Source organism: Notolepis coatsorum, assembly GCF_963971535.1.
Source record: "Notolepis coatsorum genome assembly, chromosome: 5".
NCBI classification, from domain to species: domain Eukaryota; kingdom Metazoa; phylum Chordata; class Actinopteri; order Aulopiformes; family Paralepididae; genus Notolepis; species Notolepis coatsorum.
This window is the reverse complement of record NC_140169.1, coordinates 120,513,331-120,539,556: the sequence shown is the minus strand read 5'-3', so window position 1 is coordinate 120,539,556 and position 26,226 is coordinate 120,513,331. Positions and strand designations below refer to the sequence as shown.

At 45.5% G+C, this 26,226-nt stretch overlaps 1 protein-coding gene across 1 annotated transcript in view; it reads left to right on the top strand.

Moving 5' to 3' along the window:
• Positions 1-1,260: 1,260 nt before the first annotated feature.
• The window catches only part of kcnk13b (potassium channel, subfamily K, member 13b), a gene marked incomplete at both ends in the record, with an annotated part of 35,912 nt that continues 10,946 nt past the window's right edge, over positions 1,261-26,226 (top strand). The window contains 2 exons of the mRNA XM_084315211.1: positions 1,261-1,597; positions 14,336-15,114. Coding sequence (XP_084171337.1) covers positions 1,261-1,597; positions 14,336-15,114 — 1,116 coding nt within the window. The remainder of the gene's footprint in view (positions 1,598-14,335; positions 15,115-26,226) is intronic.

Below are 26,226 nucleotides of genomic sequence, written 5' to 3'. Positions count from 1 at the left end.
GCAGGCACGTGCACACATAGAGGCCAAGGGGTGCCTGAGCACCTGCCTTTTTGAGCCTCATCAAAAAAGTGCCCTTTTTGAAAAAAAAAATAAATTTTTTTTTTTATTTATTTTTTTTACTGTTACGCATAAAGAGAGAGAGATGCCCCATATTCCATTGCAGTTTGCACGGCCTCCTCAGCATGCCTCTCCGCGGACCTATATATTTTATGCATAGCGTGGGTGGTGATGATGATCATGATAGAAACCGCTGTTGAATGCTGGTATTACACTCATTGAGGGACACAAAGAAGTCAAGTCTGATGGGATTTGGGAATCTCAAATACAAATCAGGATTGGAATAAAAAATGCATTTATATTAAACAATACAGAATATACAGCACTTCTTGGGGTCTGTAGGGTAAGCACTTATTCCCTCCCCCCTGAACATTTATGGAGATGTATGGGCCTTTTAAGTCAGTGATAAAAGTGTCTTTCAAGGATAAGTGAGCTCCTGCACTGATAGTTCAATATTTAATATTTGATCACCAAAACCCCCCAAAAAGCATAAAAAGGGGGCCCCCGCCCGAAAAGGGCCCTTAAAAATCGCGCTCGCGCACTACGCGCGCTCGCTTAATATATACACACAAGTGTAGTGCCCTTTTCAGCCTTTGAGCACCTGCCCCTCTAAAGTCCTGTGCACGTCCCTGCAGTACCGTCAGATTCGTGACAACGACGGCGCGTAAAATGTGCGCTCCGGGGGGGGGGGCGTCTTTGGAGAGGCTGCGACTCTGAGAGCACATCAGCACGCTTATCTCTCTCTCCTCTCTCCTCTCCCCTCTCTCTTTCTCTCTATCTCCATCTCTCTGTATCTACAGGTTGCAGCTCGACGTAGACACAGCTCAAAACAACTTGTTTTTTTTTTATGGAACCATTAAGTTGATGGTAGTTTTCCAGATGAGCACGTACATACATTATATATCGTTAGACAAGATATTCGGATTTGTTTTTTGCACAGATGCAAATGTGCAGTATACTGTAGTGAGTGATTAAGAATGGCATGTGCGTTATTGACTCGTGGAGATACCTTGCTGTTTGGTTCCACTCTATCCAGACCCTCAAACTGTACCTGCGCAGGAGTTATTTATTCATTAACTGGACTTTGTCGTTTTACTCCGAAGCGACGTGGAGGATGGTAGAAGATGAAGATGGTGTGTTTAAGAATGTGCAAACCATGCAGCGGGTCTCCACTTGCACCTGTGGCACGGCGACAGCGACATAATGGTTTGTAGAAGTGGCTGTTGCTACGGCTTCGGTCCGCTGAACGAGGATAATGCAAGGTTCCTGCTTTTGGCGTTGTTCATCGTTGTCTATCTCCTGTGCGGAGCCGCTGTTTTTTCGGCCCTGGAACAACCCAACGAGCGAGAGGCGAAAGAGCGCTGGGCGCAGAGGTTTGAGCATTTTAGCCAAAAGTACAACCTGAGTAAGAAGGAGCTCAATAACTTCCTGAAGAACTACGAAGAGGCGAACGTGGCAGGTATCCGCGTGGACAGGATCAGACCGAGATGGGACTTTACTGGAGCCTTTTACTTTGTGGGAACCGTGGTTTCAACCATAGGTAAGAAAGTCAGTTTAAAAAGCATACAGGCAAACCATCTATAGCCTAATTACGTTTATTTTGACTAAATTAAATATATGATAATTGACCACGATTGAGAAATATATTACGTTTACTGTTTTAATCAATAAACGGCACATTGGGTATATCATCAACAGGAGCATTCTTATATTCGTATATTGGCCTACATCAAGGGGAGGGTGTTAACAGAATTCGGCTATAGGGCGACAATAATGTGGTCAAGATCGAGGCATGGTTTCTATCTTGAGCCTGAACTGGCGTGGTTTCTTTTTATTCACATGGAAAGAGCAGCAGTAACATACATGGTCTTCTCTCACTGAGAGACATTGGGGGAGAGAACGAAATGGGAGTATTTCTTTTATACTCGCCATAAGGTGGAGTACCTGGGTGGCTCCGCCTAGAGCGCCCTCTAGTGGGAACAGATATATATGCAACTAGACAGTCACTGGTGGAGACAATTATATATGCAGGTAAACAGTTACTAGTGTAAACAGCCATATGTACAGTTAGACAGTTACTAACAATCCTACACTGAGCCTCTGATTTCAACACTCCCACTTAGGTTTTCCTTAGCATACTGGCTGACTTCTGGGAAAAACATTTAACAAAGGAAATAATATAATCCCAAAAACATCCATAGGGTATGACAGTCAATATCTTCACATTAAACATGACCTTTGCAAGTCCCTTAAATTTTTATTTGAAACAGGCTCCCTCATAGTATCTATTACTCTGTCGTCCATTGGACAGTAAACCGGTGTCATTCTTTCTTATCTGATGACATACCTGATGAGATGATATTATTTATAATGACATGTTTACATCTATATTGACACATTGGGTTCCTAGTAATCACAATGGTCCCCTGGTTGTCCTCATAAACAACAGTCTCCATATATACACAATGTTCATCATTTTAAACGGTTTTGACAGAACGGCCATTCTTCAAAAACACCATATTCGGTATAGAGGATACATTTCAATTACCTACTGCATTTTGAGCAATACATTCATAACCTTATCTTCATCACTTCGAGCAGTTCCTCTAGATAAACACATTTTGCATTGTCATAGCTAGAAACATATACTCAGCTTCACAGGCTGATAGTATCACTGTAGGCTCTAAGCCCTTAAACCTTTGTTGTCTTTTCTGAAACACCGCTGTCCGTCTGCAGCACCTCTGGGATAACGAAAAACATATTTTTGATGTAGTTCAATGATTCTCTGTGGGGTCAACAAAAATACCATGACACTCTTACTCACTACAGAACATAGGTCAGGGCGAGTACAGGTTGTCCAACAGAATGAAGCTACCCACAGTTTATCTATACATTTCTTACTTCAGTCAAAAACATCTCAGGACCTTTTCCCACATATCTCATCTGGGATATTTTTACACAGTTGGCAGACTGTTCGAAGTCCATACCTATAAAATGGTTTAACCTGCCTAGGGCTTTCTTTTGTGGTCTGGAGCGATGATCAAATCCTCCACTTCTGTATTTTAAACATAGATCCTCTTTTGTATTTAAACATTGAATCACCTCTGTACTTTAACATTGTAAACCACCCACCTCTGTACTTAAACATGGGGTTAAACATAAGATCCATTTCAGTATTTTAAACCTGGTAACTCATCCACCTCTGTACTTAAACATGGGACCAAACATAGGGCTCATTTCTTCAGCATTTAATACATTTTCTATGAACCATACTTTGTATTTACCGTGGTCTTCAATACCCTCCTGGATTGAATACAACCATTTCCCTCCCACTGTCTGTCTGTCCTCTGGTAACTTGGTTGAATACATCCATTTCCCTCCCACTGTATGTCTGCCTTCTTCGGGGGACAATGTGGCCTCTTTAAAGGTTGGGTTTACCCCACTGACTACCCTGTAGTAGTACTCAACGGGGGTAGGTGTATTGTCCTCCTCGTCACTCCCTTTCCTGGCATGGCCTGTTAGACATTCTGGGGGTTTGTGTTCCCTTGGGGGATACCTCCCACTGCTTGAGGCACTTGACGTCACCCTCAGGTGCTCCTCGTCATCGCCCTCTGGGGGTTGCTGACTGTCTGTCTGCACAACTGTACTAAGTACACTGGGGTGATGTGTTTCTGTTTCTACACACCTTGCTCTGGAGTCCAGCTCTGGCTCCTCTGTCTGTGTCTCGCTCTCACAGGTTGTCTTCATGACAAACTTGACTAGCATGTGTTTCTGCACTCTCCCGTTACCGGGGTGATAAACTAGGAAAGCAGGACTTCCTCTGTCGTGTCCTACGAAAAATCCTTTTACATCCTTGGACTTGGGTTTTCCCCTGTCCTGCAGGTACGCATAACACACTGATCCAAATCGGTGCATTCTGGCTAGATTACACTTCTTTCCTGTCAGCGCTGTATACGGACGGGGTGGTGCCCGAGTGCTTATTAAAGTACCTGTTTCTGGTGTAAGCGGCTTCTTGCACCGCATAATGCCACAGGCTCTTTGGTAAGTTACTATCTGCTAGCTTACACCTAGCCATTTCGAAAAGGGTGTGCCATTCCCTCTCTGCCACCCCGCTCTGGTGTGTGGGATATGGACGTGACGTCTCGTGTCTTATCTTATACCTTCTCAACAGTGATTGGAACTCTCTGTTTGTGAACTCGGTTTCGTGGTCGGACCTCAAACATCTTACTGTACCATAAGGGGCTACGTCTGCCAGGAATCTTTCTGTGGCCTGGAGTGTGTCACTCTTTTCTTTGATAAAGTAAACAAACACTGCCCCTGTACACACGTCTGTAAAGGACTGTACATATCTAAAACCTCCTATGGACTCGTTGCTTACTGGGCCTGCTAGGTCCATGTCAACTAGTGCAAGTGGTACCCTTACTCTGTCTGTGGGATTTCTGTATCTCGGTTGGGTAAACTTCCCCGTTTTGCACATTGCACAATCTTTGTCAGGTCTACGCTTCTCCCCTTCAATGTGCATGCCCTCTGACATTACTTGCAGTTTCAGTAAATCCTCGTAATTACAATGACCCATAATCTCGTGCCATGTCTGAATATCGTGACTGGCCGTCCCGCTACACACATCATCATTATCATTACACTGGTCATTGTCATTACACTCCGTTTTCAGATAAAATATTCTCTGGTACATCTTTATGTCAAACCGGGTACCGTCAGGTTCTACAAGAACATTTTTACCTTTATCGAAAAATACCTTGGCGCCGCTTGCAGTAGCAGCTATTACAGAGAATAGTCCTTGTGGGAACGATGGTACGTATAGAGCTGTCTTTAGCGTCACTGTACGCCGGCGCCCCTTGCTGTCTGTGAGGCATACCTGTGCGTCTCCCCTCTCTTGTGCCAATCCGTAGATGCGTCTACAGGGACCGAAACTAGAGAGCGCCACCCGCCATTTGCGCTCAGTTTTTACGTTTGGCGCCTCCCACTGAGACGTCTGAGCGCCGTGTGACGGGCAATCAAATAGTCATGTGAAAACCGAAAATCATGATCCAATTCTTTAGCGGAGTTCTCACTCGCTGTCTCAGCACAGACATGAAGCGCGCACCGCGCACTGCTGCTGCTGCTGCTACCCCCTCCCCACCTGTTTCTGTATGCCTGCATGTAAACAGAGGCTATTGCCTCTGAGTCACCGTGACGTTAGTTAGCACTGCTGCTGCTGCTCCTACCCCTGTATGCCTGCATGTAAACAGAGGCTATTGCCTCACCGTGACGTTAGTCTAGTCAGTGTGGGACCTTCGTGAGATAACGTTAGCTACCGTTACAAAATGACCCAGTCAACTATTCACTTAGTTTAATACATGAGGCATTGTGTAACGTTATCCAGCCGGCTAGCTACGGATAGCTCCCGACATCAACAAATCCTCCAGCAATAGTCCAGTGCATAATACCTCCGTTGGCTAGGTAACTAGTCACTACGAAATGTCGCAGTAAACTAAATAGTTCACTGAGGCGTTGTCCCAACGCCATCCAGCAGTAGCTACAGATAGCTCCTGGCATCAATGTCCTACAACAACAACATGCGTATTCGAGTCCCTGGTTTACATCGCATGAGTGAGGGCTGCTGACTAGGGTCCAGGTGCAGCGCCGGAGAATTCTTTTGCATGCTGAATGTAGCGTTTAGGGTCCAGCTGCACCCCCGGAGAATCCTTGCTGGAGCTGGAGGCCACTCGAGTATACACACAGACAGTGGAGCTGTTTGCAGACAGCGAGGTGGCGATGTCTCGCAGATAACACAATCACAAGTATTATTATATAATATATATATTTTATTAAAAAAAAATTTTTTATATAAAATAACAATAAAAAAAAATTTATCAAAAAAAAGTTGGCAGGTAAGAAATATGCTTGGCGGGTAGATTCTTCCCATCTACCCGCCACTGGCCGGTGAGTCAAAAAGTTAATTTCGCTCCCTGTGCGTCTACCATCGGCCAGCTCCATGCAGTGCCTCTCCGGGTGGAAAGTGTCGTCAAAGTTCTTGAACCGACTCCTGTCGTTGATGACATGGGAAGACGCACCCGTGTCCACAATCAGTCCCCTTCTCTGGGCCCGCTGCAGCTGGGCCGGTCCGGCGATGCCCACCGTCCGCGCTCCAAAAGCGCAGTCTTCTTGTCCCGTTATCCTCCGGGCGTCGTCTCGACTCGCCTCACGTCGATTGTCGCCGCCATCGATTCTCCGGCCGTTGTCTCGATTCATCTCACGTCGATCGTCGCCGTCATCGTGTCCGCTGTCGTCACCTTGTGCACAGTCGTTATCTTGTCTGTAGTCGCCATTTTGTCCGTGGCCTCCGTCTCGTACATGGCCGTCGTCTCGTCCGTAGCCGCCATCTTGTCCATGCGCGTATCGCGCGCTCTGGTTGTGTTTCTTCATGCACGCTCTGTCTGTGTGCCCCGTGTATTTGCAGAAGCTACACCAGACAGTCTTTGTGCATTCGCTTCTCCGATGGCCTTTATCTCCGCATCGCCAACACGCCAGTTCCGTCGTGGTCCTGGTTCTCTCTCTTGGGGTCGCTCGGGCCTTTAGCACCCTCTCCCCCTCCTCCGCGGCGGCTGGGTGGGTGTCTTCTGAGGCATTGAAGTTCCTTAACTTAGCCTTGAACTGTCCCAACGTAATGTCCGTTGAACCGTGTGTTACCAGGAGTGTGAACGGTTTGTACAGCTCCGGTAGTCCTCTCATTATCATCGCCATCATTAGCCCATCGCTTGGTGCTTCTCCGGCACTCCTCAGTGGCGTCGTGATTTGCTCCACTCTGTTGACGTATTCGGTCACGGTTTCGGTGGTCCCCTTCCTCAGGCCCGTTAGTGCTGTGTAGAGGGCCACGACTCTGGGTCTTCCTCGCCCGATGAATGCTCTCTCAATACCGGCAGGCTTTTTCTGCCTCTGTCTTTCGTGTCACGGAATATCAGCCCCAGGCTGGTGTCGTCGAGCATCGGCGCTAACTCACAGTACACGCTTGCGTTCCGCTGGTCGTCCAGGGCTTGCTCTTCGTCAGTTCTCCGGTGGGGGCCCCCAGGATCGTCTCCTTCAGCCCCGCCCTGTGCATGCAGCACAGCATGCGCTCTTCCCAGAGCTTGTAGTTCTTTGCTTCAGTTGACTGACTCACTAAGAACCAATTAGTTTGTGTCGCCAACTCGCCATCAATTCATTGCCAGGTCTAGCTGCGTGATGATGAGCCGTGATATTTTGATAAAAGGTAATTTACTGTATTTTTATGGTATTTACACTTGAAGTAGAAAAACAAAGGTAATCTGTAAAATAATACAGTGAATTTCCTGTGAAATTATTATTATTATTTTTTTTAACAATGCACGTTATTGACTCTCGAGGCAGGTTGTTAGTTCTCAGTTCACTCGTTTATTCCAACAGTTCTTATATAGCCTATACTTTGTCAGAGATAGGGGGGGGGGGGGGGGGGGTTCACTCAAAAGTATCTGCAGGTTATGACTGAAATGATCTGAGATGATGGGAGAGAGTGGGATATACAAAGAAAATAATAAGGGGAGCGAGAGAGAGTCAATATAACAAAATGGAGAGGAATATTACAATACCAAAAAAGATGAATGATGGAGGGGAGAGAGAGGGGGTGATCAGGGAACAGTGAGTGAGGCCTTTCTGCTTCTGAGCAGCCTATTGGTGTTAAATGAGGGATGAAAGGGAGTCCCCCAGAATGACTTGGTCAATGACTCACTACATTATGATCCTCCTCACTACCCTGCTGACCTATCCTAGATCTTAACTCCATCGCCTATGTTACAAGAGAACAAACACTTCATCACACACACACACACACACACACACACACACACACACACACACACACACACACACACACACACGCACACACACACACACACGCACACACACGCAACACACACACACACACACGCACACACACACACACACACACACACACACACACACACACACACACACACATACACACACACACACACACACACACACACACACACACACACACACACACACACACACACACACACACACACACACACACACACACACTTTTTTTTGTCAATATGATTTTGAATAATGCATTTTTGTAAGTGTTCCATGACATTTGCTCAAATCGTCCCATGCTAACCATTTTTTATGGAACAAGTTTGTGGTAGTTTTCCTGAAGAGCACATAAGTTACATACATTAAATATCGTTAGAATATATTTTAATGAATGGTATTGGATTTGTTTTTTGCGCAGATGCAAATGTGCAGTATACTGTAGCCGTGTATAGAGCTACCGCGGTATTGATGTTTTCCTTACCGCACAAATTTGCAAAATATTTCCTACCGCCGCGGTTATTACCGCACACACACACACACACAAAAAAAGTTTGAATGCATTTTTTTTTGTAGTCTACTCTTTATAGCATATAGCCTGCCTCTAGTCTAAATGTCTATCTTTAGAGCATGACTTTGCAGCATGAATATTGTTTGGGATTCGGCATGCACGCATTCGCTATTAAAAGTGAAACACGGATTCGAAGTCTCCCCTCTGTGTCGCGGGCAGGTGTGGTAGCGGCGCGCCCGCCGGTTACCCCCCCGACCCTTTCTTCTTCTTCTTATTATTATTATTATAACGTTACTACTTATGATTACAAAGGCATTCGTTTTGTGGCATTGACGTTATATAGTTACACGTTCGTATTTACCGGACCATAGCAAGGCAAGCGTTACTCAATTCATATCTCAGTTCCTTTCTTTGCTCAGAGCGTGCCGAGTTGTACCCATTCTGCGGTCTGTTAATAAAGTTTTCAATCAGACAAGTGTATAGAACGAAGGGCTTTTATTATAACATTTCGTTGCAGTAAAATCATTATGCCTCGTTCCCTGAGGAGCGACGGTAATCGACTCCGGTCTCCGGTGGGAGCTAACGTACTATCTAGCTAATGTACTACTAGCCGTGTTGTGACTGTGAGCTCTGATCAATGGCTGAGATTCAGGAAGTAAAAGCACTGCAAGATGCTCCAAAGTGTGACGCGTCTCTCTTCTGACCAATCAGTGGTCTGCAATGTTTCACGTGACTTTTCTGGTACCCAATAGGGTCGCTTGGAACCTCGATAGAGGAGTAGGGTATATCTGCAGAGCCGCAAGCCCAACGAGAGGAGGGTACTTTATTTATTATTATAAAAAAACAGCGGTGACGCGGTATTCAGCCTACACTTGCGGTGGACGTGATGTAACAGCGATACCGCGGTAATGCAGTAATCGCGGCAGCTCTAGCCGTGTAGCATTTGCGCTATTGACAGGGCTGGAAAGTTGATTTAATAAAAGAAAAAATACTCATTTAATCAAATTAATCACTTTATTCAAATTGAGGATTTAGTTTGAGGATATTAAAAAATTAAAATTAAAATGTATAAAAAAAAAAAAAATTATTACATTTTTTTAATTAAAACCGAAGGTTCGAACGTCGGTTTGAAGAACCCTGACGAAGTTTGAATCCCAAAAACAGGCTTTGGGGACAGCCTGCCTTACCATACATATTATTTATATTATTAAAATGGACCTCAAACATGTTCCATTGTGATGTCACAGTATGATGTCATGTTGTGATGTCACAGTATGATGTCATAATAGAACATTCTAGAACATTTGTGATGTCACAGTATGATGTCATAATCAAACTTTCTAGAACATTTGTGTATCTATTCAACAATTCTCTTTGTGCATCTCATTGTGCATCTATCCAGACCCTCTATTGACTCGTGGAGATACCTTGCTGTTTGGTTCCACTCTATCCAGACCCTCAAACTGTACCTGTGCAGGAGTTATTTAGTCATTAACTGGACTTTGTGTTGGTTTACTCCGAAGCGAAATGGAGGATGGTAGAAGATGAAGATTGTGCGTTTAAGAATGTGCAAACCATGCAGCGGGTCTCCACTTGCACCTGTGTGCCGGCAGGTGGCTGTTGCTACGGCTTCGGTCCGCTGAACGAGGATAATGCAAGGTTCCTGCTTTTGGTGTTGTTCATGGGTGTCTATCTTGTGTGCGGAGCCGCTGTTTTTTCGGCCCTGGAACGACCCAACGAGCGAGAGGCGAAAGAGCGCTGGGTGCAGAAGTTTGAGCATTTTAGCCAAAAGTACAACCTGAGTAAGAAGGAGCTCAATAACTTCCTGAAGAACTACGAAGAGGCGAACGTGGCAGGTATCCGCGTGGACAGGATCAGACCGAGATGGGACTTTACTGGAGCCTTAATGTTTGTGGCATACGTGGTTACAACCATAGGTAAGAAAGTCAGTTTGAAAAGCATACAGCCAAAAGTAACTGGTTATGACTGAAATGTTTGCAGTGAATGGAGGAGATGATGGGAGAGTGGGATATACAAAGAAAATAATATGGGGAGCGAGAGAGAGAGTCAATATAACAAAATGGAGAGGAATATTACAAAACCAAAAAAGATGAATGATGGAGGGGAGAGAGAGAGGGGGAGGGAAAAAACAGTGAGTGAGGTCTTTCTGCTTCTGAGCAGCCTACTTGGTGTTAAATGAGGGATGAAAGGGAGTCCCCCAGAATGATCAACGTCTAGACTCACTACGTTATGATCCTCCTCAGAGTCACTTCACTGCTGACCTATCCTAGATCTTAACTCCATCGCCTACAAGAGAACAAACTCATCACACTAACCTCGTTCCCAGTTTTATCTCCTCATCACACTCACTCACACACACACACACACACACACACACACACACACACACACACACACACACACACACACACACACACACACACACACACACACACACACACACACACACACACACACACACACAGTTATGGTTTGTATGCGACCCCAATTGCACGACACAGACAGGTAATCAGAGTTAGCCAAAACAAGGGCATGATTTATTATACACAAAAAAAGCGGCACTGACCCTTTAACTCTTTCAATGCCATGCCTGGTTTTCCGTTTTACCGCTTGAATGCCACCATCGGCGCCAATGTTAACGTTAATATCGCCTAATCTATGTTTTAAATTATGGCTATGTGTCTAATCTGCCCATCGCATTATCAAATACTATTTTCCAGTCAGTGCTGTGAAGGCAGATTCTTTTTTTATCGCGTCGTTTCCGTTTCAGAGCAGTTAGAAAAGCCCCCGTTTTGATATAAAAAACAGCTCATTCTGGAGCATTCTATGAAAATCGTCTTTTAGTGGAATATTCCACAACGTTGATATTCGTCTGCCTTTTTATGAATCGTTTTCAAATAAACGCTAGATGATCAATATTATACGTGCACGCACGCACATTACGGCCGCGCACTGATAATCGCCCCGTTGATTTCCTCTCGGACTTTTACAATGAAACCGAAAGAAGACATTTCACAAAACAGCTTATAACTTAATCAAACTTACTCCGATTATCCTACCACTGATAACACAGAGTCCTTACCTGACATCAGATGGTATCCAACTGGTATATTCCAATTCCTGATCACCATTCGAAAAAATCGATAAGTGTATGGATCCAACGCGACACAGTAGATATCTATGATCCGCGGGGATCTGAGGCTCCAGAATGAACTGTGGTAACCCTGGCTGGATCAGTGAACTGGAAAATGTGGAGAACCGGATTTTTTTCCCCATTCATTTTCATTGAGTCCATTCCAAAATCACTTATGTCATCTGGGAGACGACAGGGGGCGCTTTTTTCCACAGTGATCGTCGGCGCCCCTCGGCTATACTCGGGGGGGCTCGGGTGATGCAATAATTTTTCAGATCGCAAAAAAGAAAAAAAAAAAAAATATCCGAGAAATCTCGTGAGTGGCTAGCAACCACCTATAAAAAAACACGAGAAATCTCGTGAGTGGCACTGAAAGAGTTAAGGGTGAAAAAACACTAAAGTCCATGAACACAAAAAATGCGGCACTGTGTCTTTAAAGGGCGAACAGGCAGGAATCCTCTAGAACACAGGCAAAAAAGTACACAGGAAATCTTCTAGAACACGGGCAAAAAGTACACAGGAATCTTCTAGAACACGGGCATCCTCCCGACCAGAACGCTGCCGACGGGCAATGCAGTAAACAGGGGGTCCAAGGGGAACGGGGTGAGAGCACGGGCATCCTCCCGTGGAACAATAGAGAGCGATGAAGCGGTCTCACCCCAGGAACGAGGTCCATGAAGAGGGAGTAGGGAAGTAGCTGGCACGACATCTGGAGTGGGAACATTGGGATCCTCCCGTGGAATAAAGAGCGAAGACGGTGTCCTACTCCAGGAAACGGTGATAGGTGGTGATGTACAGAGGTGGCACGACGTCTCACGCCGGAGACGCGGCAGTAGATTGATTGATTGATTGATTGAAAACTTTATTAACAGATTGCAGAATGGGTACAATACAGTACAGCTCAATACACACAATTGTTATGGGGATGCAGACCAGAGAAAGACTTTCGTCTTGTTTACATCAGATGGTGGTAACAAGACGACCCGACCAGGAGTGGAAGGGAGTCTGCAATACTTGTACTCTCATCCGAGCTGATTGCAAACTCCTCTCAGGTGCGTGAAGCAGAAAAACGGCACGCCCCCTCGTTGGGCAGCATGCAGTCCTTTCCAGCCCTCACACACACACACACACACACACCTCCGGATGAAGAGTTAAAAAAGAAAACAGTTCAATTGGCTTGAAGGGGAGAGCTGAAACGGAGGAGAAAGCCAATTTTCATAATTGACTTGTATTATTGTAGTTTGACAGGTACATGTAAAACAGTGCCAGCCAAGTCAATAACAGTCATTTAGTTAAACATAAATAAATAATAAAGACACTCCATGCAACCACCCGCTGCTAAACTACTCAAATTCTCCCACCACCAGCCAGAGGGTAGGGCCAGAGTTTACATCACACCCACAACCCTAGCTAGCCTGGAGGCCAGTCTTTCTCGCAAACATTTAGTTTGCTTACTTTTTTAGCCTGGCTACCAGGCTACATCCTAGTGGGGAGCTGCACAACTTAGCTGCTCTACTGTGTTTCTATTACATTTCTAAGAAGGGAGAATAATTGCACCACATTCACTGGAGACCGAGAACAAAAACAATCAATACTTAGGCATGGCTGTATTGACCTGTTGGTCTGGCGAGCTGAAGACAATGAGTCTTTCCTTACAGGATGGGGGCAGGTTGGAGCTGTATAATAAGTCATTATGAAGACAATACAGAGAGCGAGAGAGAGAGAGAGAGAGAGAGAGACCATCACCAATAGCAACCCTGGTAGAATGTGGCAGTTTTGCATTGAGGTGAATGAATAAGGATTCTTCCTAGGGGGTAGGGACCATTAGCAATTAGTCAACATTTGGACAGGGCTTGCAATGAGATTTGCTTTCTCATGTAATGCTTTTATTTATTTATTAAGTTGAGGAAATCACAACAATAGCTATTGACCAACCTGTTAGGGCTAATTGTTTGTCTCACTTGTATTCAGCTAAATCTGTCAAATGATAGCTTAGTAATCAGCCAGGCAGTGTAAAAATACCACTGGTACACTACAGTCAGATAATAGGAATCAGAAGAGATCTAGGGCGGCTAGGTGGTGTAGTGGGCAAGGCACTCACCACCAATGTGGAGACGCTGGGTTCGCGTGTTCGAATCCAGCTCTCCACATTGTTTTCAGTTTAGCTGGTCGTCCGCAGTAATACACATTGGCCGTATTACGGGGAGGGAAACTGAAGGGTGGGGATCGAGCGTTGTGAACAAGCGACTCCTACAAGTCGGTTGGTGCGCCTGCGCAGTAGAATCAGGATGTGTCGGGGGCAGCGTGAGCCTCCCACGCGTTACTCCTCGACACTGAGAGATCGAGCTGCGCAGGTGAAAAGATGCGACTGCTGTTACCTCAAGTACCGGAAGGGACTTGTGCTATGTATGACTTAGTCCACATTGCAGCCGGCTTGTGGGAGGCAAGAAACAGCGTTCGTGACAGGGGAGGGTTGAATTGGATGATACGAAATTGGGATGGGAGAAAAATATAGAAAATGGGAGAAAAAGTGGATAAAAAAAAAGGAATCAGAAGAGATCTGGGGGTGGGGTGGTGGCTCATTGTATGCTTCAATCACGGCTGTTGCGTGTCTCATTGCAAGTCTCATTCTCTCTCATTTCCCTTATACTCATCGCCTTCCATCAAATAAAAGAAGAAATGCCATTGAAGTAATCAGAGTCAGATGTTTCTTTCTACTGTATATCTTCTCCATAATGTCTCCCTGTGCCTGTGTGTTGCAGGGTTTGGGATGACTACTCCAGCCACCGTCGGAGGCAAAGTCTTCCTGATGTTCTACGGCCTACTCGGCTGCGCCGCCACCATCCTCTTCTTCAATCTCTTCCTGGAGCGCGTCATCACCGTCATTGCCGTCGTCCTCAAGTCCTGCCACAAGCACCGCCAGCGCAAGACCGTGCTCCCACAAAGCAGCCGCCGTCTCCCCGTGGGCAGCCTGGAAGCGGGAGGAGGAAGAGGAAGAGGGGAGGGTCTAGCCGGGTGGAAACCCTCCGTCTACTGTGTGATGCTTATCCTGGGCGTGGCGGCCATCTTGGTCTCCTGCTGCGCCTCAGCCATGTACTCCGCGGCCGAGGGCTGGGGCTTCCTGGATTCACTGTACTTCTGCTTCGTGGCCTTCAGCACCATTGGCTTCGGGGACATGGTGAGCAGCCAGCGGGCCTCCTACGAGGGCCAGGCCATGATCGCCTACCGCATCGGAAACTTCGTCTTCATCCTGACCGGCGTGTGTTGCATCTACTCCCTCTTCAACGTCATCTCCATCGTCATCAAGCAGGTTCTCAACTGGTTGCTTCGGAGGCGCTGGGCCCCCTGCAGCTGCTGCCTCCCGGCGAGGGGGGCCCACCCGCATCGTCACCCCCGGCGGAATGTGGTGGCGCCGGGCCGCCTGCGCGCCCGCCGAGACCCATCCATCGAGACGGACGCAGTCAACGAGAGTGAGACGGACACGGGGCGCAGGATGTCCGGGGAGATGATCTCCATGAAGGACTTCCTGGCAGCCAATAAGGTGAGAAGATGGGCCCCATCCATAATGCAGCGTCAGCATCTCATGTTACTTGAGACAGAATAGCATAATCTAGTATCCTCAAAGTATATACAGTACTTTATAGTAAGCAGATGTTCAGACCGAGAGCACATTTGTGCCGTGGTGGTGTGTGCTGTCCATCTCTCCGTTACTGCTGTCATCAATCTTTTTCTTTGACACTCTGTGCTGTCTTCTTGCTCTCTAAATAAAATAAACAAATACACAAGGCGAGCAGACTGCCTGCTCTCTTTAAATGTACATGTCCCTGACAGAAGCAGCTATTAAAAGGATATGTCACCTTGCGCGTCCCCCACAGGGTGTCTGGACGGTCTGACATTTCCTTTTGTTAATCTGAGAGTTAATTCTAACGCATAATGAGTGAGCACTAATTTGTTTCCCCCACGTTGCTAATTCACAATAAAATCTTTGGGACAAAGAACCCTTTATAGGTTTTCACATGAATTATGCTTTCATTACCTAAAGAAGTGTTTTGTTCTGTACGTTCATATAGTGAAAAACAGAGCTTGATTTGCGATATGTAAAAAGTACCACATAATACTTATTCGCCCCTCACTCCCCCAGCACAAAATAATACAAAAAACAATAAGTAATAATACAAAAAGTTAAATCTAATAGAAAACTATATAGAATAATATATACACAAAGAACTGTAATAAATATTGTAATGAAAATATAGTATACATTGGCTAATAAAATGCAGCATGGATTGACTCATACAGTAAACAGGTATAATTGGGGTGTGTTGTTGTATATTAAAGTTATGAATTTGTGTTTAGTAGATACAGAACTGTGAGAGAACAGTTCAAGGTGACTGAAGTCTCAGTGGAGAGAGAACAGTTCAGAGTGACTGGAGTCTCAGTGGAGAGAGAACAGTTCAGAGTGACTGGAGTCTCAGTGGAGAGAGAACAGTTCAGAGTGACTGGAGTCTCAGTGGAGAGAGAACAGTTCAGGGTGACTGAGGTATCAGTGGAGAGAGAACAGTTCAGAGTGACTGAGGTATCAGTGGAGAGAGAACAGTTCAGAGTGACTGGAGTCTCAGTGGAGAGAGAACAGTTCAGAGTGACTGAGGTATCAGTAGATAGAACAGTTCAGGGTGACTGGAGTCTCAGTGGAGAGAGAACAGTTCAGAGTGACTGGAGTCTCAGTGGAGAGAGAACAGTTCAGAGTGACTGGAGTCTCAGTGGAGAGAACAGTCAGGGCTCTACGCTAACTTTTTTCCCAAGGAGCACATGTGCTCCTAAATTAAACGATTTAGGAGCACACAAAGAAATGTAGGAGCACAGTGAAACATTTTCAAGTAACAGAGTTATTTAACAAACTATTTATTACATGCATATTATACTGTGTTCATGCGTGTGCAGTTGCATACTAAGGAACAAACATCTGTGCAATAGCACATACCACCAAAATCACAATTTTTCAGCCCGCTTCTCTAGCGTGCATAAGTACACATATACTATCGATAATCTAGCGTTTATTTGAAAACGATTCATAAATAGGCCGAAAAATGACAACGTGTTTTGTGTATTCCAGTAAAGGGCGATTTTCGCAGATTTTTCTGGAATCACTAGAAATCTTGAAAACTATACTCGTATTCAAAACGGTATAAAACGGAAATGTACTGATGAAAAAACAATCCGTTTCGTACATGTTGACTGCAAGCAAGTCATTGATAAGCGACGGTTGTATTAGACACATAGCCATAATTTAAGATATAGTTTATGCGTTCGCAAATATCCCTGTCCTCTCATTGACTAAAGCGCTGGCATACCAGCGATAAATAGCGCACCCCCTGCCGGCACACAATGTGTTAAGGTACAACTACCTGAAATGAAAATAAAAGAAGAATGAATTATAGAATGATAGCAGATAATATGATAGAAGCCCATCTCCTACTGTAAATAACCTGCACACTGTGTGTGTGTGTGTGTGTGTGTGTGTGTGTGTGTGTATCCAGCCAACCAGGTAGAACATCGCAGACAAAAGAAAGAATAGACATCAGAGCATTTTTCAGTACACCAAAACGCAAAGTAAGAACCCTAGTAGCCTAATATCTCAAAGACTTAGGGCGGGATCCACAAAGAATGGATTGCACGGTGTTAATTGCACCCTTACTTACAATTCATTATGAATTGAAAATGGGGGACCCTGATGTAAACAAGACGAAAGTCTTTCTCTGGTCTACATCCCCTTAACAATTGTGTGTATTGAGCCGTACTGTATTGTACCCATTCTGCTATATGTTAATAACATTTCAATCAATCAATAACAGATTGCAGAATGGGTACAATACAGTACGGCTCAATACACACAATTGTTAACCAAAACATTGAAAATATCCCAGGACCCCGAAGAGTTTGTAGAATGATATGGTGACAGTGCAGACTCAGGGAGGAGGCAGAGAAGGAGAGTTAGACACAAGAGTTACAGGTAATGGAAATATCAGTCAGCTTAAAGTGTAGGATAACATAACAAATTAAGACACAAATACTTGGATCATATATTCCCCCCGTCTCGCTTTCTTTACAGAGTAGCATACAGATTGTGTATTCAAACCAGTTCAGTGTATTTATACGTGTATTGCTCTCCTTAATGTAGAATGATATGGTGACTGTGCAGACTCAGGGAGGAGACAGAGGAGGAGAGAAAGAGACACACGAGTTACAGGTAATGGAAATATCAGACAGCTTAAAGTGTAGGATAACATCCCTAGTCAAAAAATGCTATAGGAATCTACGACCTTTAGGATCCCATAGGATTTTGAGACAGTTCTATAAGAATCCTATAGGAAAAATCAATATACAGTATATATACAGTATATATATATATATATATTATTATTATTATTATTATTATTATTATTATTATTATTATTATTATTATTATTATTATTATTATTATTATTATTATTATTATTATTATTATTATAGTAATTGGCTATCATACTGCAATATAAACTGAGCTTTATAGTGAAAAGAGCAGCTTTATTGGTCAAGATTGAAGGCTCTATATTGCAGGAAATTGCACGTACAGGTGTTCATTAAATAAATAAAAAACTCTGCCATGGAGGAGGTAGTGCCTGACCCCCTCCAAACCACCCGTTGCTTGTCACTTTATAATCGTGCACCCCCACTTTCAACTATAACTAGGCGGCCATGAGGACATTTACTGTACATTGGAGGGGGTTTGGTTAGGACATTTACAGGGGCCAGTTTCGAATTGCAGTCTCCCGTAGGTGCTCCTTGAGAGTGGCTGGGGTCTCAGTGGGGAGAACAGTTCAGGATGACTGGGGTCTCAGTGGGGAGAACAGTTCATACCGAGAGTGACTGGTGTCTCAGTAAGGAGAACAGTTCATACCGAGAGTGACTGGTGTCTCAGTAAGGAGAACAGTTCATACCGAGAGTGACTGCATGTCTCAGTAAGGAGAACAGTTCATACCGAGAGTGACTGGTGTCTCAGTAAGGAGAACAGTTCATACCGAGAGTGACCGGGTCTCAGTAAGGAGAACTGAGCCCCCCAGGAATTATGAAAATGTTTCCAAAGATTCGTCCCAATGTTTGCAGCATTGATAAAACTTGATCTAATAAAACATTAACCACTGCTATTTAGTAGCTTTTGGTAAATTTTGGAATATAAACTACGTTTTTAGGCTTGCTTTATATCAAATATTTATAGTGAAAAATCTTACCCACCATGCCAAAGACAAAGGAAATCAGTCTTGAGCTCAGAAAGAAGATAGTGGATAGTCATTTCACAGTGTCTAGAACTGGGCCCCGTTCCCCGTACCTGGCTAACTGAGTTAGCCGGATAATTTCCAGTATAGCCTGACTTAAGCCGGACCTTTCTGTTCCCCGACGCTCGATTGTCCAAATCACCATGACAACAGATCAAAAAGTTTGAGCCTGGTCGAGAGCAGGCTTAAGTTCAGTTAGCTGGATGAACCATGGCCACGCCCCCGCAAAGAAATGACAGCTTGCTTCCTGAAATGATTCTCACAGTCTAGGATCTGCATCATACCATTCTGAATTACGTTTTTGTGCTTCATTCTTCCAGAGGGGGCTTTTGAAATGTAAAATAGACCCAAAATGCTGATACTAAATTCACGTTGTCCTAAATAATGCACGTTATATATACCGTGGCGCTCGCTAGGTGCGATGTACACATTATGTGGTTATTTTAACAACTCGCAGCATTGCAAATGTGAATCCTGCGGGGATATTTTTAATGATTGAAACCTATCGCTCGTTTGGCTCTGATTCCTTTCATATTCTCCGCTGTGGGAGCGCCTGGATTGTGTTTCATTCAAGCATAAAATTGAAGTGTCTATGCGTGGATTGTGGTTTTTGTGGATTATGAATTACGAGGAATCTGAGGATTGTTGAATTGTATCATCACTCACACGTTATTGTGATATTGTAACTGGGATTAATGCATTTGAGAATAAAGAGATAAAACGTCATTCAAAAGAAGAATATTCTAAACACGGGTCTCTTGTCCATTGATGGTCTTGGATACACAATGGATATATCCCGTCTGGCACAGTGGTCCAACGGCAGTGTTCACTCCTGGCAAGCCGGCGACCTGAGTTCGAGTCCCCGCGTTTCCAATATGATTTTTTTGGAATATAATATTAATGATTATACGCAAAAGTAGCCTAGTTTTAAGTTAAAATATTATAAATCTACATGCATTGAGGATGTCATTCTTTATATAGCTCTCAACGTGCACCAAATTGAAGTATTTACATTTCAAAAAGAAAACTAGAAGAAGTGGGATTCGAACGCGGGTCGTCCGTGTGAAAGACAAAATGCTCGACCATCAGACCACGGTGGCAGACAAATGAAACATCAACCATACATCCATCAATGGATAAGAGAGCCGTATCCTTATTCTGAAACTGTTGAACTAATTACTTTCGCTAGCAAGATCTCATTTGATTATCCATTCCATGAACCTACTGCCAGCAGGGCACGTTTAAAGAAATATAATCTGATTGATTGATTGGGGTAATGAGGGACTTAATATTTGCCTATAGATTATGCATTTAACTTGTCGGCGAGGCTATTGAGCCGTACTGCAATCTGTTAATAAAGTTTTAAATCAATCAATCAATCAATGCTGTTAGAAGATCAGGATCTCTGCTCTCGACACTTGCTGTCTTCTCAGCTGAGGCAGGCGCGCGCACTGATCCTGAGTATCAAGTCTGGTTCGAGTTAACGAGACTGAATCCACCTTCGAGGAACAGGAAAATCCCGGCTTCAAACATCGGGTTAATTGAATCTGGATAATGGGACTCTTGATCGACTTAGTTGAACCAGGTACGGGGAATAGGGCCCTGCTCTAAGTTGCATCATTACTAGGTACAAGGAGATAAATTCTGTAAGAAACAAACCTGGGTGTGGTCGAAAGCGCAAGATTTCAATAATTCTGGAGAGGAAATTAGTCAGAGATGTCAGCAAGAAGCCCCGGACATCTTCCAAGATGATTGTTGCTGACCTGGCCTCTTCTGGAGTTGATGTTTCAAGGAACGCAGTTGTGAGGGAGCTTTGTTCGGGTGCATGGCATCATGAAAAAAGAAAATCATGTTGACATTTTGAGGGATAATATGAAGAAGTCTAGGCTTGGGTTGTCGCTGGGTCTTCCAACAAGACAATGACCCAGAGCATCAAAATTGGTCCAACAGTTCCTAAAGTACATAAAAACCAAGGTCATGGAGCCTGCACAGAGTCCAGATCTTAATCCTATTGGGAATCTGGTGGGTGCTCAAAGTGAATGTCCATGCTCGGAAACCACACAATTTGGACCAGCTGGAACAATTTGCAATGGAAGAATGGGCCAAAATCCCCCAAGGGACCTGTGCCAACCTAGTAAAGAACTACTCTAAGAGGTGTCATCAGTTGTGGATCAGAAAGGGTACACTATTGACTATTAATGGTCAGGGGGCTAATTTTGGATGTGTCATTTTTGCCGTTTCTTGTTCTCTTGTGCCTCCGTAACAAGTTAGCAGAGTTATAATGCTAAGCAGGAAAGTGTTGCGTCAAGTTCAAGGCTATATCATTTTTTTTCTTTTTTTATTGATCTTTTTTCCCCTCCTTTTTCCTCCGATTTTCTCCCATCCCAATGTTAGTCGTTATGCCAATTCCCAATCCCCTTCCTGGTCGCTGCGCACTTATCCCCCACAGTCGGTCTGGGAGAGTAAAGGCTATCACGTGCACCCCGCCAGCTTCTCCCACCCTCTAATACAGCCAATTGTATTAGTGTGAACGGCCAGCCAAGCTGGTGACAACCCCCGAGCTGTGAGCTGGATTCGAACAGGCGAATCCAGCGTCTCCGGGGTTGGTGACGAATGCAATCTCTGTTACGCCACCTGACCGCCAAGGCTATATAATTTTTAATTTTTAATATTTAAGGAAGAGCACTAAGAGCATAACCTCAATATATCTGTAAAAGATTACAAATATTTCCGAATTTTAACCACTTATCTTCCCGTTTGTTTGATAGTAAATCCCTTTTTATGACAAAAAAAATGCAGAAATCTGTATTTATTTCATATTTATACAAGTTTTCAACCCCATATTGCAGCGTGGAAAACATGCACCAAGTCCTTGTGAAAAAGAATCTGTCTTTATATTTACAAATGAATGACTAATTCGGTCAGAAATAGCTGAGACGCTAACGTTAGTAAGCACTGCTTATTGATTATTTAATCCGCGGGGTTACAGTAAACGTTCTCCCGGTACATTCTGAAGACACACTGTCTGCTGTAGCACCATGGCTCTTCCGCACATTAGTGAGATCAGAGCAGCGCGAGGGGGCGGCACCTCGGCATCAAAGTGTTCAGCTCAGCAGCTGTGACACGGAGAGGAAGGAGGAGGAGAGAGTCCTTCCACACATGCTTGCTCGCTCTCCGTGCTCCCCCCCCCCCCCCCGCCGAGAGCACTCTCTCACAGCCTGCAGCCGGCTGATCTCGCCCTCTTGAAAGCATAATGCCGGTTCTTTGGCTGGCTACAGTAACAGACTTTCTGGAATATTCCCTGACTCACGGCAGTATGGACAGAGCGTTCATTTGATAATTACAGCGACAATTTAATGAATGAGTGGAGATAAAAAATCAGCGTTTTAACATTAGAGTCAATGTGAAGATAAAAAACCTTAGGTAAATTGGCAAGCTAAGGTCTATAACTTTTTTTTAGAGGTATTCTAATGATGATCATTTAACATAATGGATATATATCGAAAATGACCAAACGGACCCAATTCCATGACATAATAATCAACACAGCCATCGTTGTACACAGAAACACAAAAATATATAGGCAAAAAACACAAAATAGTCGCTAAGGGGGCAGAAGGGTTCAGTGCGTGGATAAAATATCCTAATCACACTTTCTTTATACACTATAAACATTAGTTGTTAATGGTAATCAAGGGTTTTGTTTGATGTCACAAGGGGGGCTAATCATTTTGGCTTCAACTGTATATAGTACTTTATAGTAAGCAGATGTTCAGACCGAGAGAAAAAAATTTCATGAACAGTTCATACCGAGAGTGACTGAGGTCTCAGTAAGGAGAACAGTTCATACCGAGAGTGACTGAGGTCTCAGTAAGGAGAACAATCGTACGGTTATGTATATAACCATAGTTATATGAGTATAGTGACGCTCTGCGTCATACTGTAATACTCTTCCATATCAGTATTAGCACTGAATACATTTTCACATGCACCTTTACACACCTCATCTGCCTGGCCACACCCCCATCCGCTCCTCTACATAAGCAGGGGCGTGGCCATACTAACATCACAGGGTCAAGAGCAAAAGCCCAACCCCGTGGGAAGGCCGTAGCAGCGGAGCGCGAAGGAGGACCCAGACCCAGGAAGGGACTGGACCCCCCGGAAAAGGGGGCCTGGAGAGGCCAACGACGCCGCAGCATCGAGACCCCACCAGGCGGTCACTAGTGACACCACCCCCCACATCGCCAGCGTATTCGGACAGGGCCCATCCAAGAGCAGGCCCTTCCCCCCTACAGCACGCCGCCCGAAGCACTCAAGAGGCTACACCCACAGCGGGACCAGGCAGCGCACCGGGGAGACGACCCCCAAAAGAGGTCGATCCCTCAATCCAGGCAACAGGCCACTCGACCTGAGCCTGGAGCACTGCGGACTAGACATGCGCCAAAGGGGTCTGCTGAAACAGCACCCCGGCGGAAGGGGCGTATGCTGGCATGCTGTGCACCATGTCGCAGCCTCCACAAAAAAACCCTCGACTCTCTAGAGGGGCAGAGGCAGAGAAGGCTGACATGATTGGCAGACGTCATGAAAGGTGCGTGGGCACACTCAGAGGTAGACGGGGCCAAACCCGGCCTACACCCGAGAGTTGACTCCGCTACCAACACACCAGGGAACCAACCACCCCCTTGGTTCTAACATGAGGCGGTTGTTCCTATAACCCCCCAAGAAAAAACTCCAAAACACAACTGCGGGTATACACTGGCTATACCGCAGTACAAGTGTTTCAGTTTTCAAGAAGGGGTTAACCCAGGCCAACAGGTTGACGAAAACTATTTCGAACCCGGGCCCGGCGGACCGGGACGTACACAGGAGTTCTATAAGAACCACCTCAACAGCCCCCTCCCAGCCCCGCCTAAGCAGGAGAAGAGAGGGGCGAAAAGAATGGAGAAGGACCAGGCTCCTTCAGCACTGCGCAAGGTACAACACAACATGGACCAAGCAACAGTGAGGGATAACACGTAGTAACATAACCACAAACATCTCCATAACGTCAAACCCTGCAACGCCCGGGCCGACCCGACATTTTCCCCCCCGAAAAAAGCACAAGTCCCTCAGGGTACCAGAACAGCAGATCTGCGCCCCGGCGGACAACGTGTTAACTGACCTGGTCCGGCGCGACCAGAATCAGTCCCGTGCCCTAATCACGCCGCCATACCCAGTCCCAGGAGGGGGGTAGGTACGCGTGTCGATCCAAAACATTATAGAGGGCGCCACCCAGACGGTCCCCTTCGTACCGCGCCCGGTGGCCCACCCCAAGGGCGTGAGACCCCTCTACCAATGCTTTGATCTATTCTGTTAACATCCCCCAGAGATGAACAAGAATTCGTCGAGACAAGCCTAGTACACTGGCGCTCGGAAGAGACAAACTCCATCCCAGTTGCCCCATAAAAACGCTGTTTCAATGATGAGCAACCAAGGCGCGCAAGCCCATGCATGGTTCCTATCAGAAGCACCCAGGGCCAGCACTATGTACACGTCGAGACCCAAAACATATCAATGGACATTCTAACAAGAATCAAGATACCGTTCCTCCAAGCCGCCTGGGAGAATGACAAGAAGCCGCTTTTTTCACAGAAAAAAATACGGACATGGGTCCCATACGACGCGGCTGAGGGAAAACAACACCCTGTCAACCTGCTCCATAAAAGAGGGGACGGGGAGCGACGTACCCTATGGCGGGGGGAATCCCATGACTCAACCGACCATTACAGGCGAGGAGTCAGGGAACTCCCTAAACAACACCCCGTCAACCTGCTCCACAAAAGAGGGGACGGGGAACCCCCAGAGAGACTTCCCACGTAGAGCTGCCGCGATAACCGCATTACCGCGGTATCGCTGTTGCATCACGCCCACCGCAGAGTTGGGCTGAATACCGCATCACCGCTGATTTTTTTAATAATAATAAAGTAGCGCCCAGACGTTGGACTTGCGGCTCTGCAGATATACCCTACTCGGTTCCAAGCGACCCTATTGGGTAGAAGTGGTACCAGAAAAGTCATGTGAAACATTGCAGACCACTGATTGGTCAGAAGAGAGACGCGTCACACATTGCAGTCTCTGAACAAAAACAGAAAGCCGCCATCTTTACTGCCTCGCTAAGGATGTATTTCATTCAGGATTTGTTTGCGACAGCACCAAGTGTAATAAACAGAAAAGGATGGATTCACTGTGTATTCGGCCTCATTTATTGATGAAACAAAACCGACATCAACCCAATTTACCACAGAGCGGAAAGTTTAGTGTCACAACAAGATCGCTGATGTGTTAAGTTTGTTGTTATTAGCCTAATACTAACGTCAGCAGATATACACGAGAGGTAACGTTAAACCCGGGTTGCTTGGTAGAATAGACACAATGAGGTAACGTTAGCTTTAGCACAATAGACACAACGAGAGTCTGGTTAATGTTGTTATTGATTGATTGAAACTGTGTTAAACTCTGGCTTGCTGCAAGCCCTCGGACATGCCCACGGAGCTTTCAGTGTACACAAGCGGCCCCGCCTGCATCCCCACACGGAGACAAACGGAGTTTTTTTTTTTTGTGTGCGCACTGTGCGGTAATAACCGCGGCGGTAGGAAATATTTCGCAAATTTGTGCGGTAAGGAAAATATCAATACCGCGGCAGCTCTATTCCCACGTGAGCAATAAATTGAAAACACATATCGCAACATTGAGCTATGTAACAATTGGACTAGGACTCTCTGAGGAGGAGGCTCTGAACTCACCGAGGAGGCTCTGAAACTCCCTGAGGAGGCTCTGAAACTCCCTGAGGAGGAGGCTCTGACCCAATATACACACTACTAGTAGGGAGCAGAGCAGAAGAACAAATCGTCTACTGCATTGCATCACCCACCAAGCTCAATACACATACAACAGAGCAGAACTTCTTTTTAAGTTCTACTCACCTTGACAATCTGAGGAGGAGGCTCTGAAACTCTGAGGAGGCTCCCTCACTGAGAGGGAGGTTCTGAAACTCACAGAGGAGGCTCTGAAACTCCCTGAGGAGGAGGCTCTGAACCTCCCTGTAACAGAGGTCCACAACATGGAGCCTGAAAATAACTCACGAAAGTCTCACAACCAATAGAAACGCGCCCAGTGACGTACTCTATGGCGTGGGACCAGGAAACTCCCCCCCCCCCCCTCCCTACCCTGTGACGTGCTGATCCAGCAACGTGACAGGAAGCCCGAAGGACAGAAGGCCCAAGGGGAGGAAGGTTTTATCAGTTCACCCCCTCATGACCCCTCACCCCTGATACGATGCAATGACAAAGCAGAGCCATGAC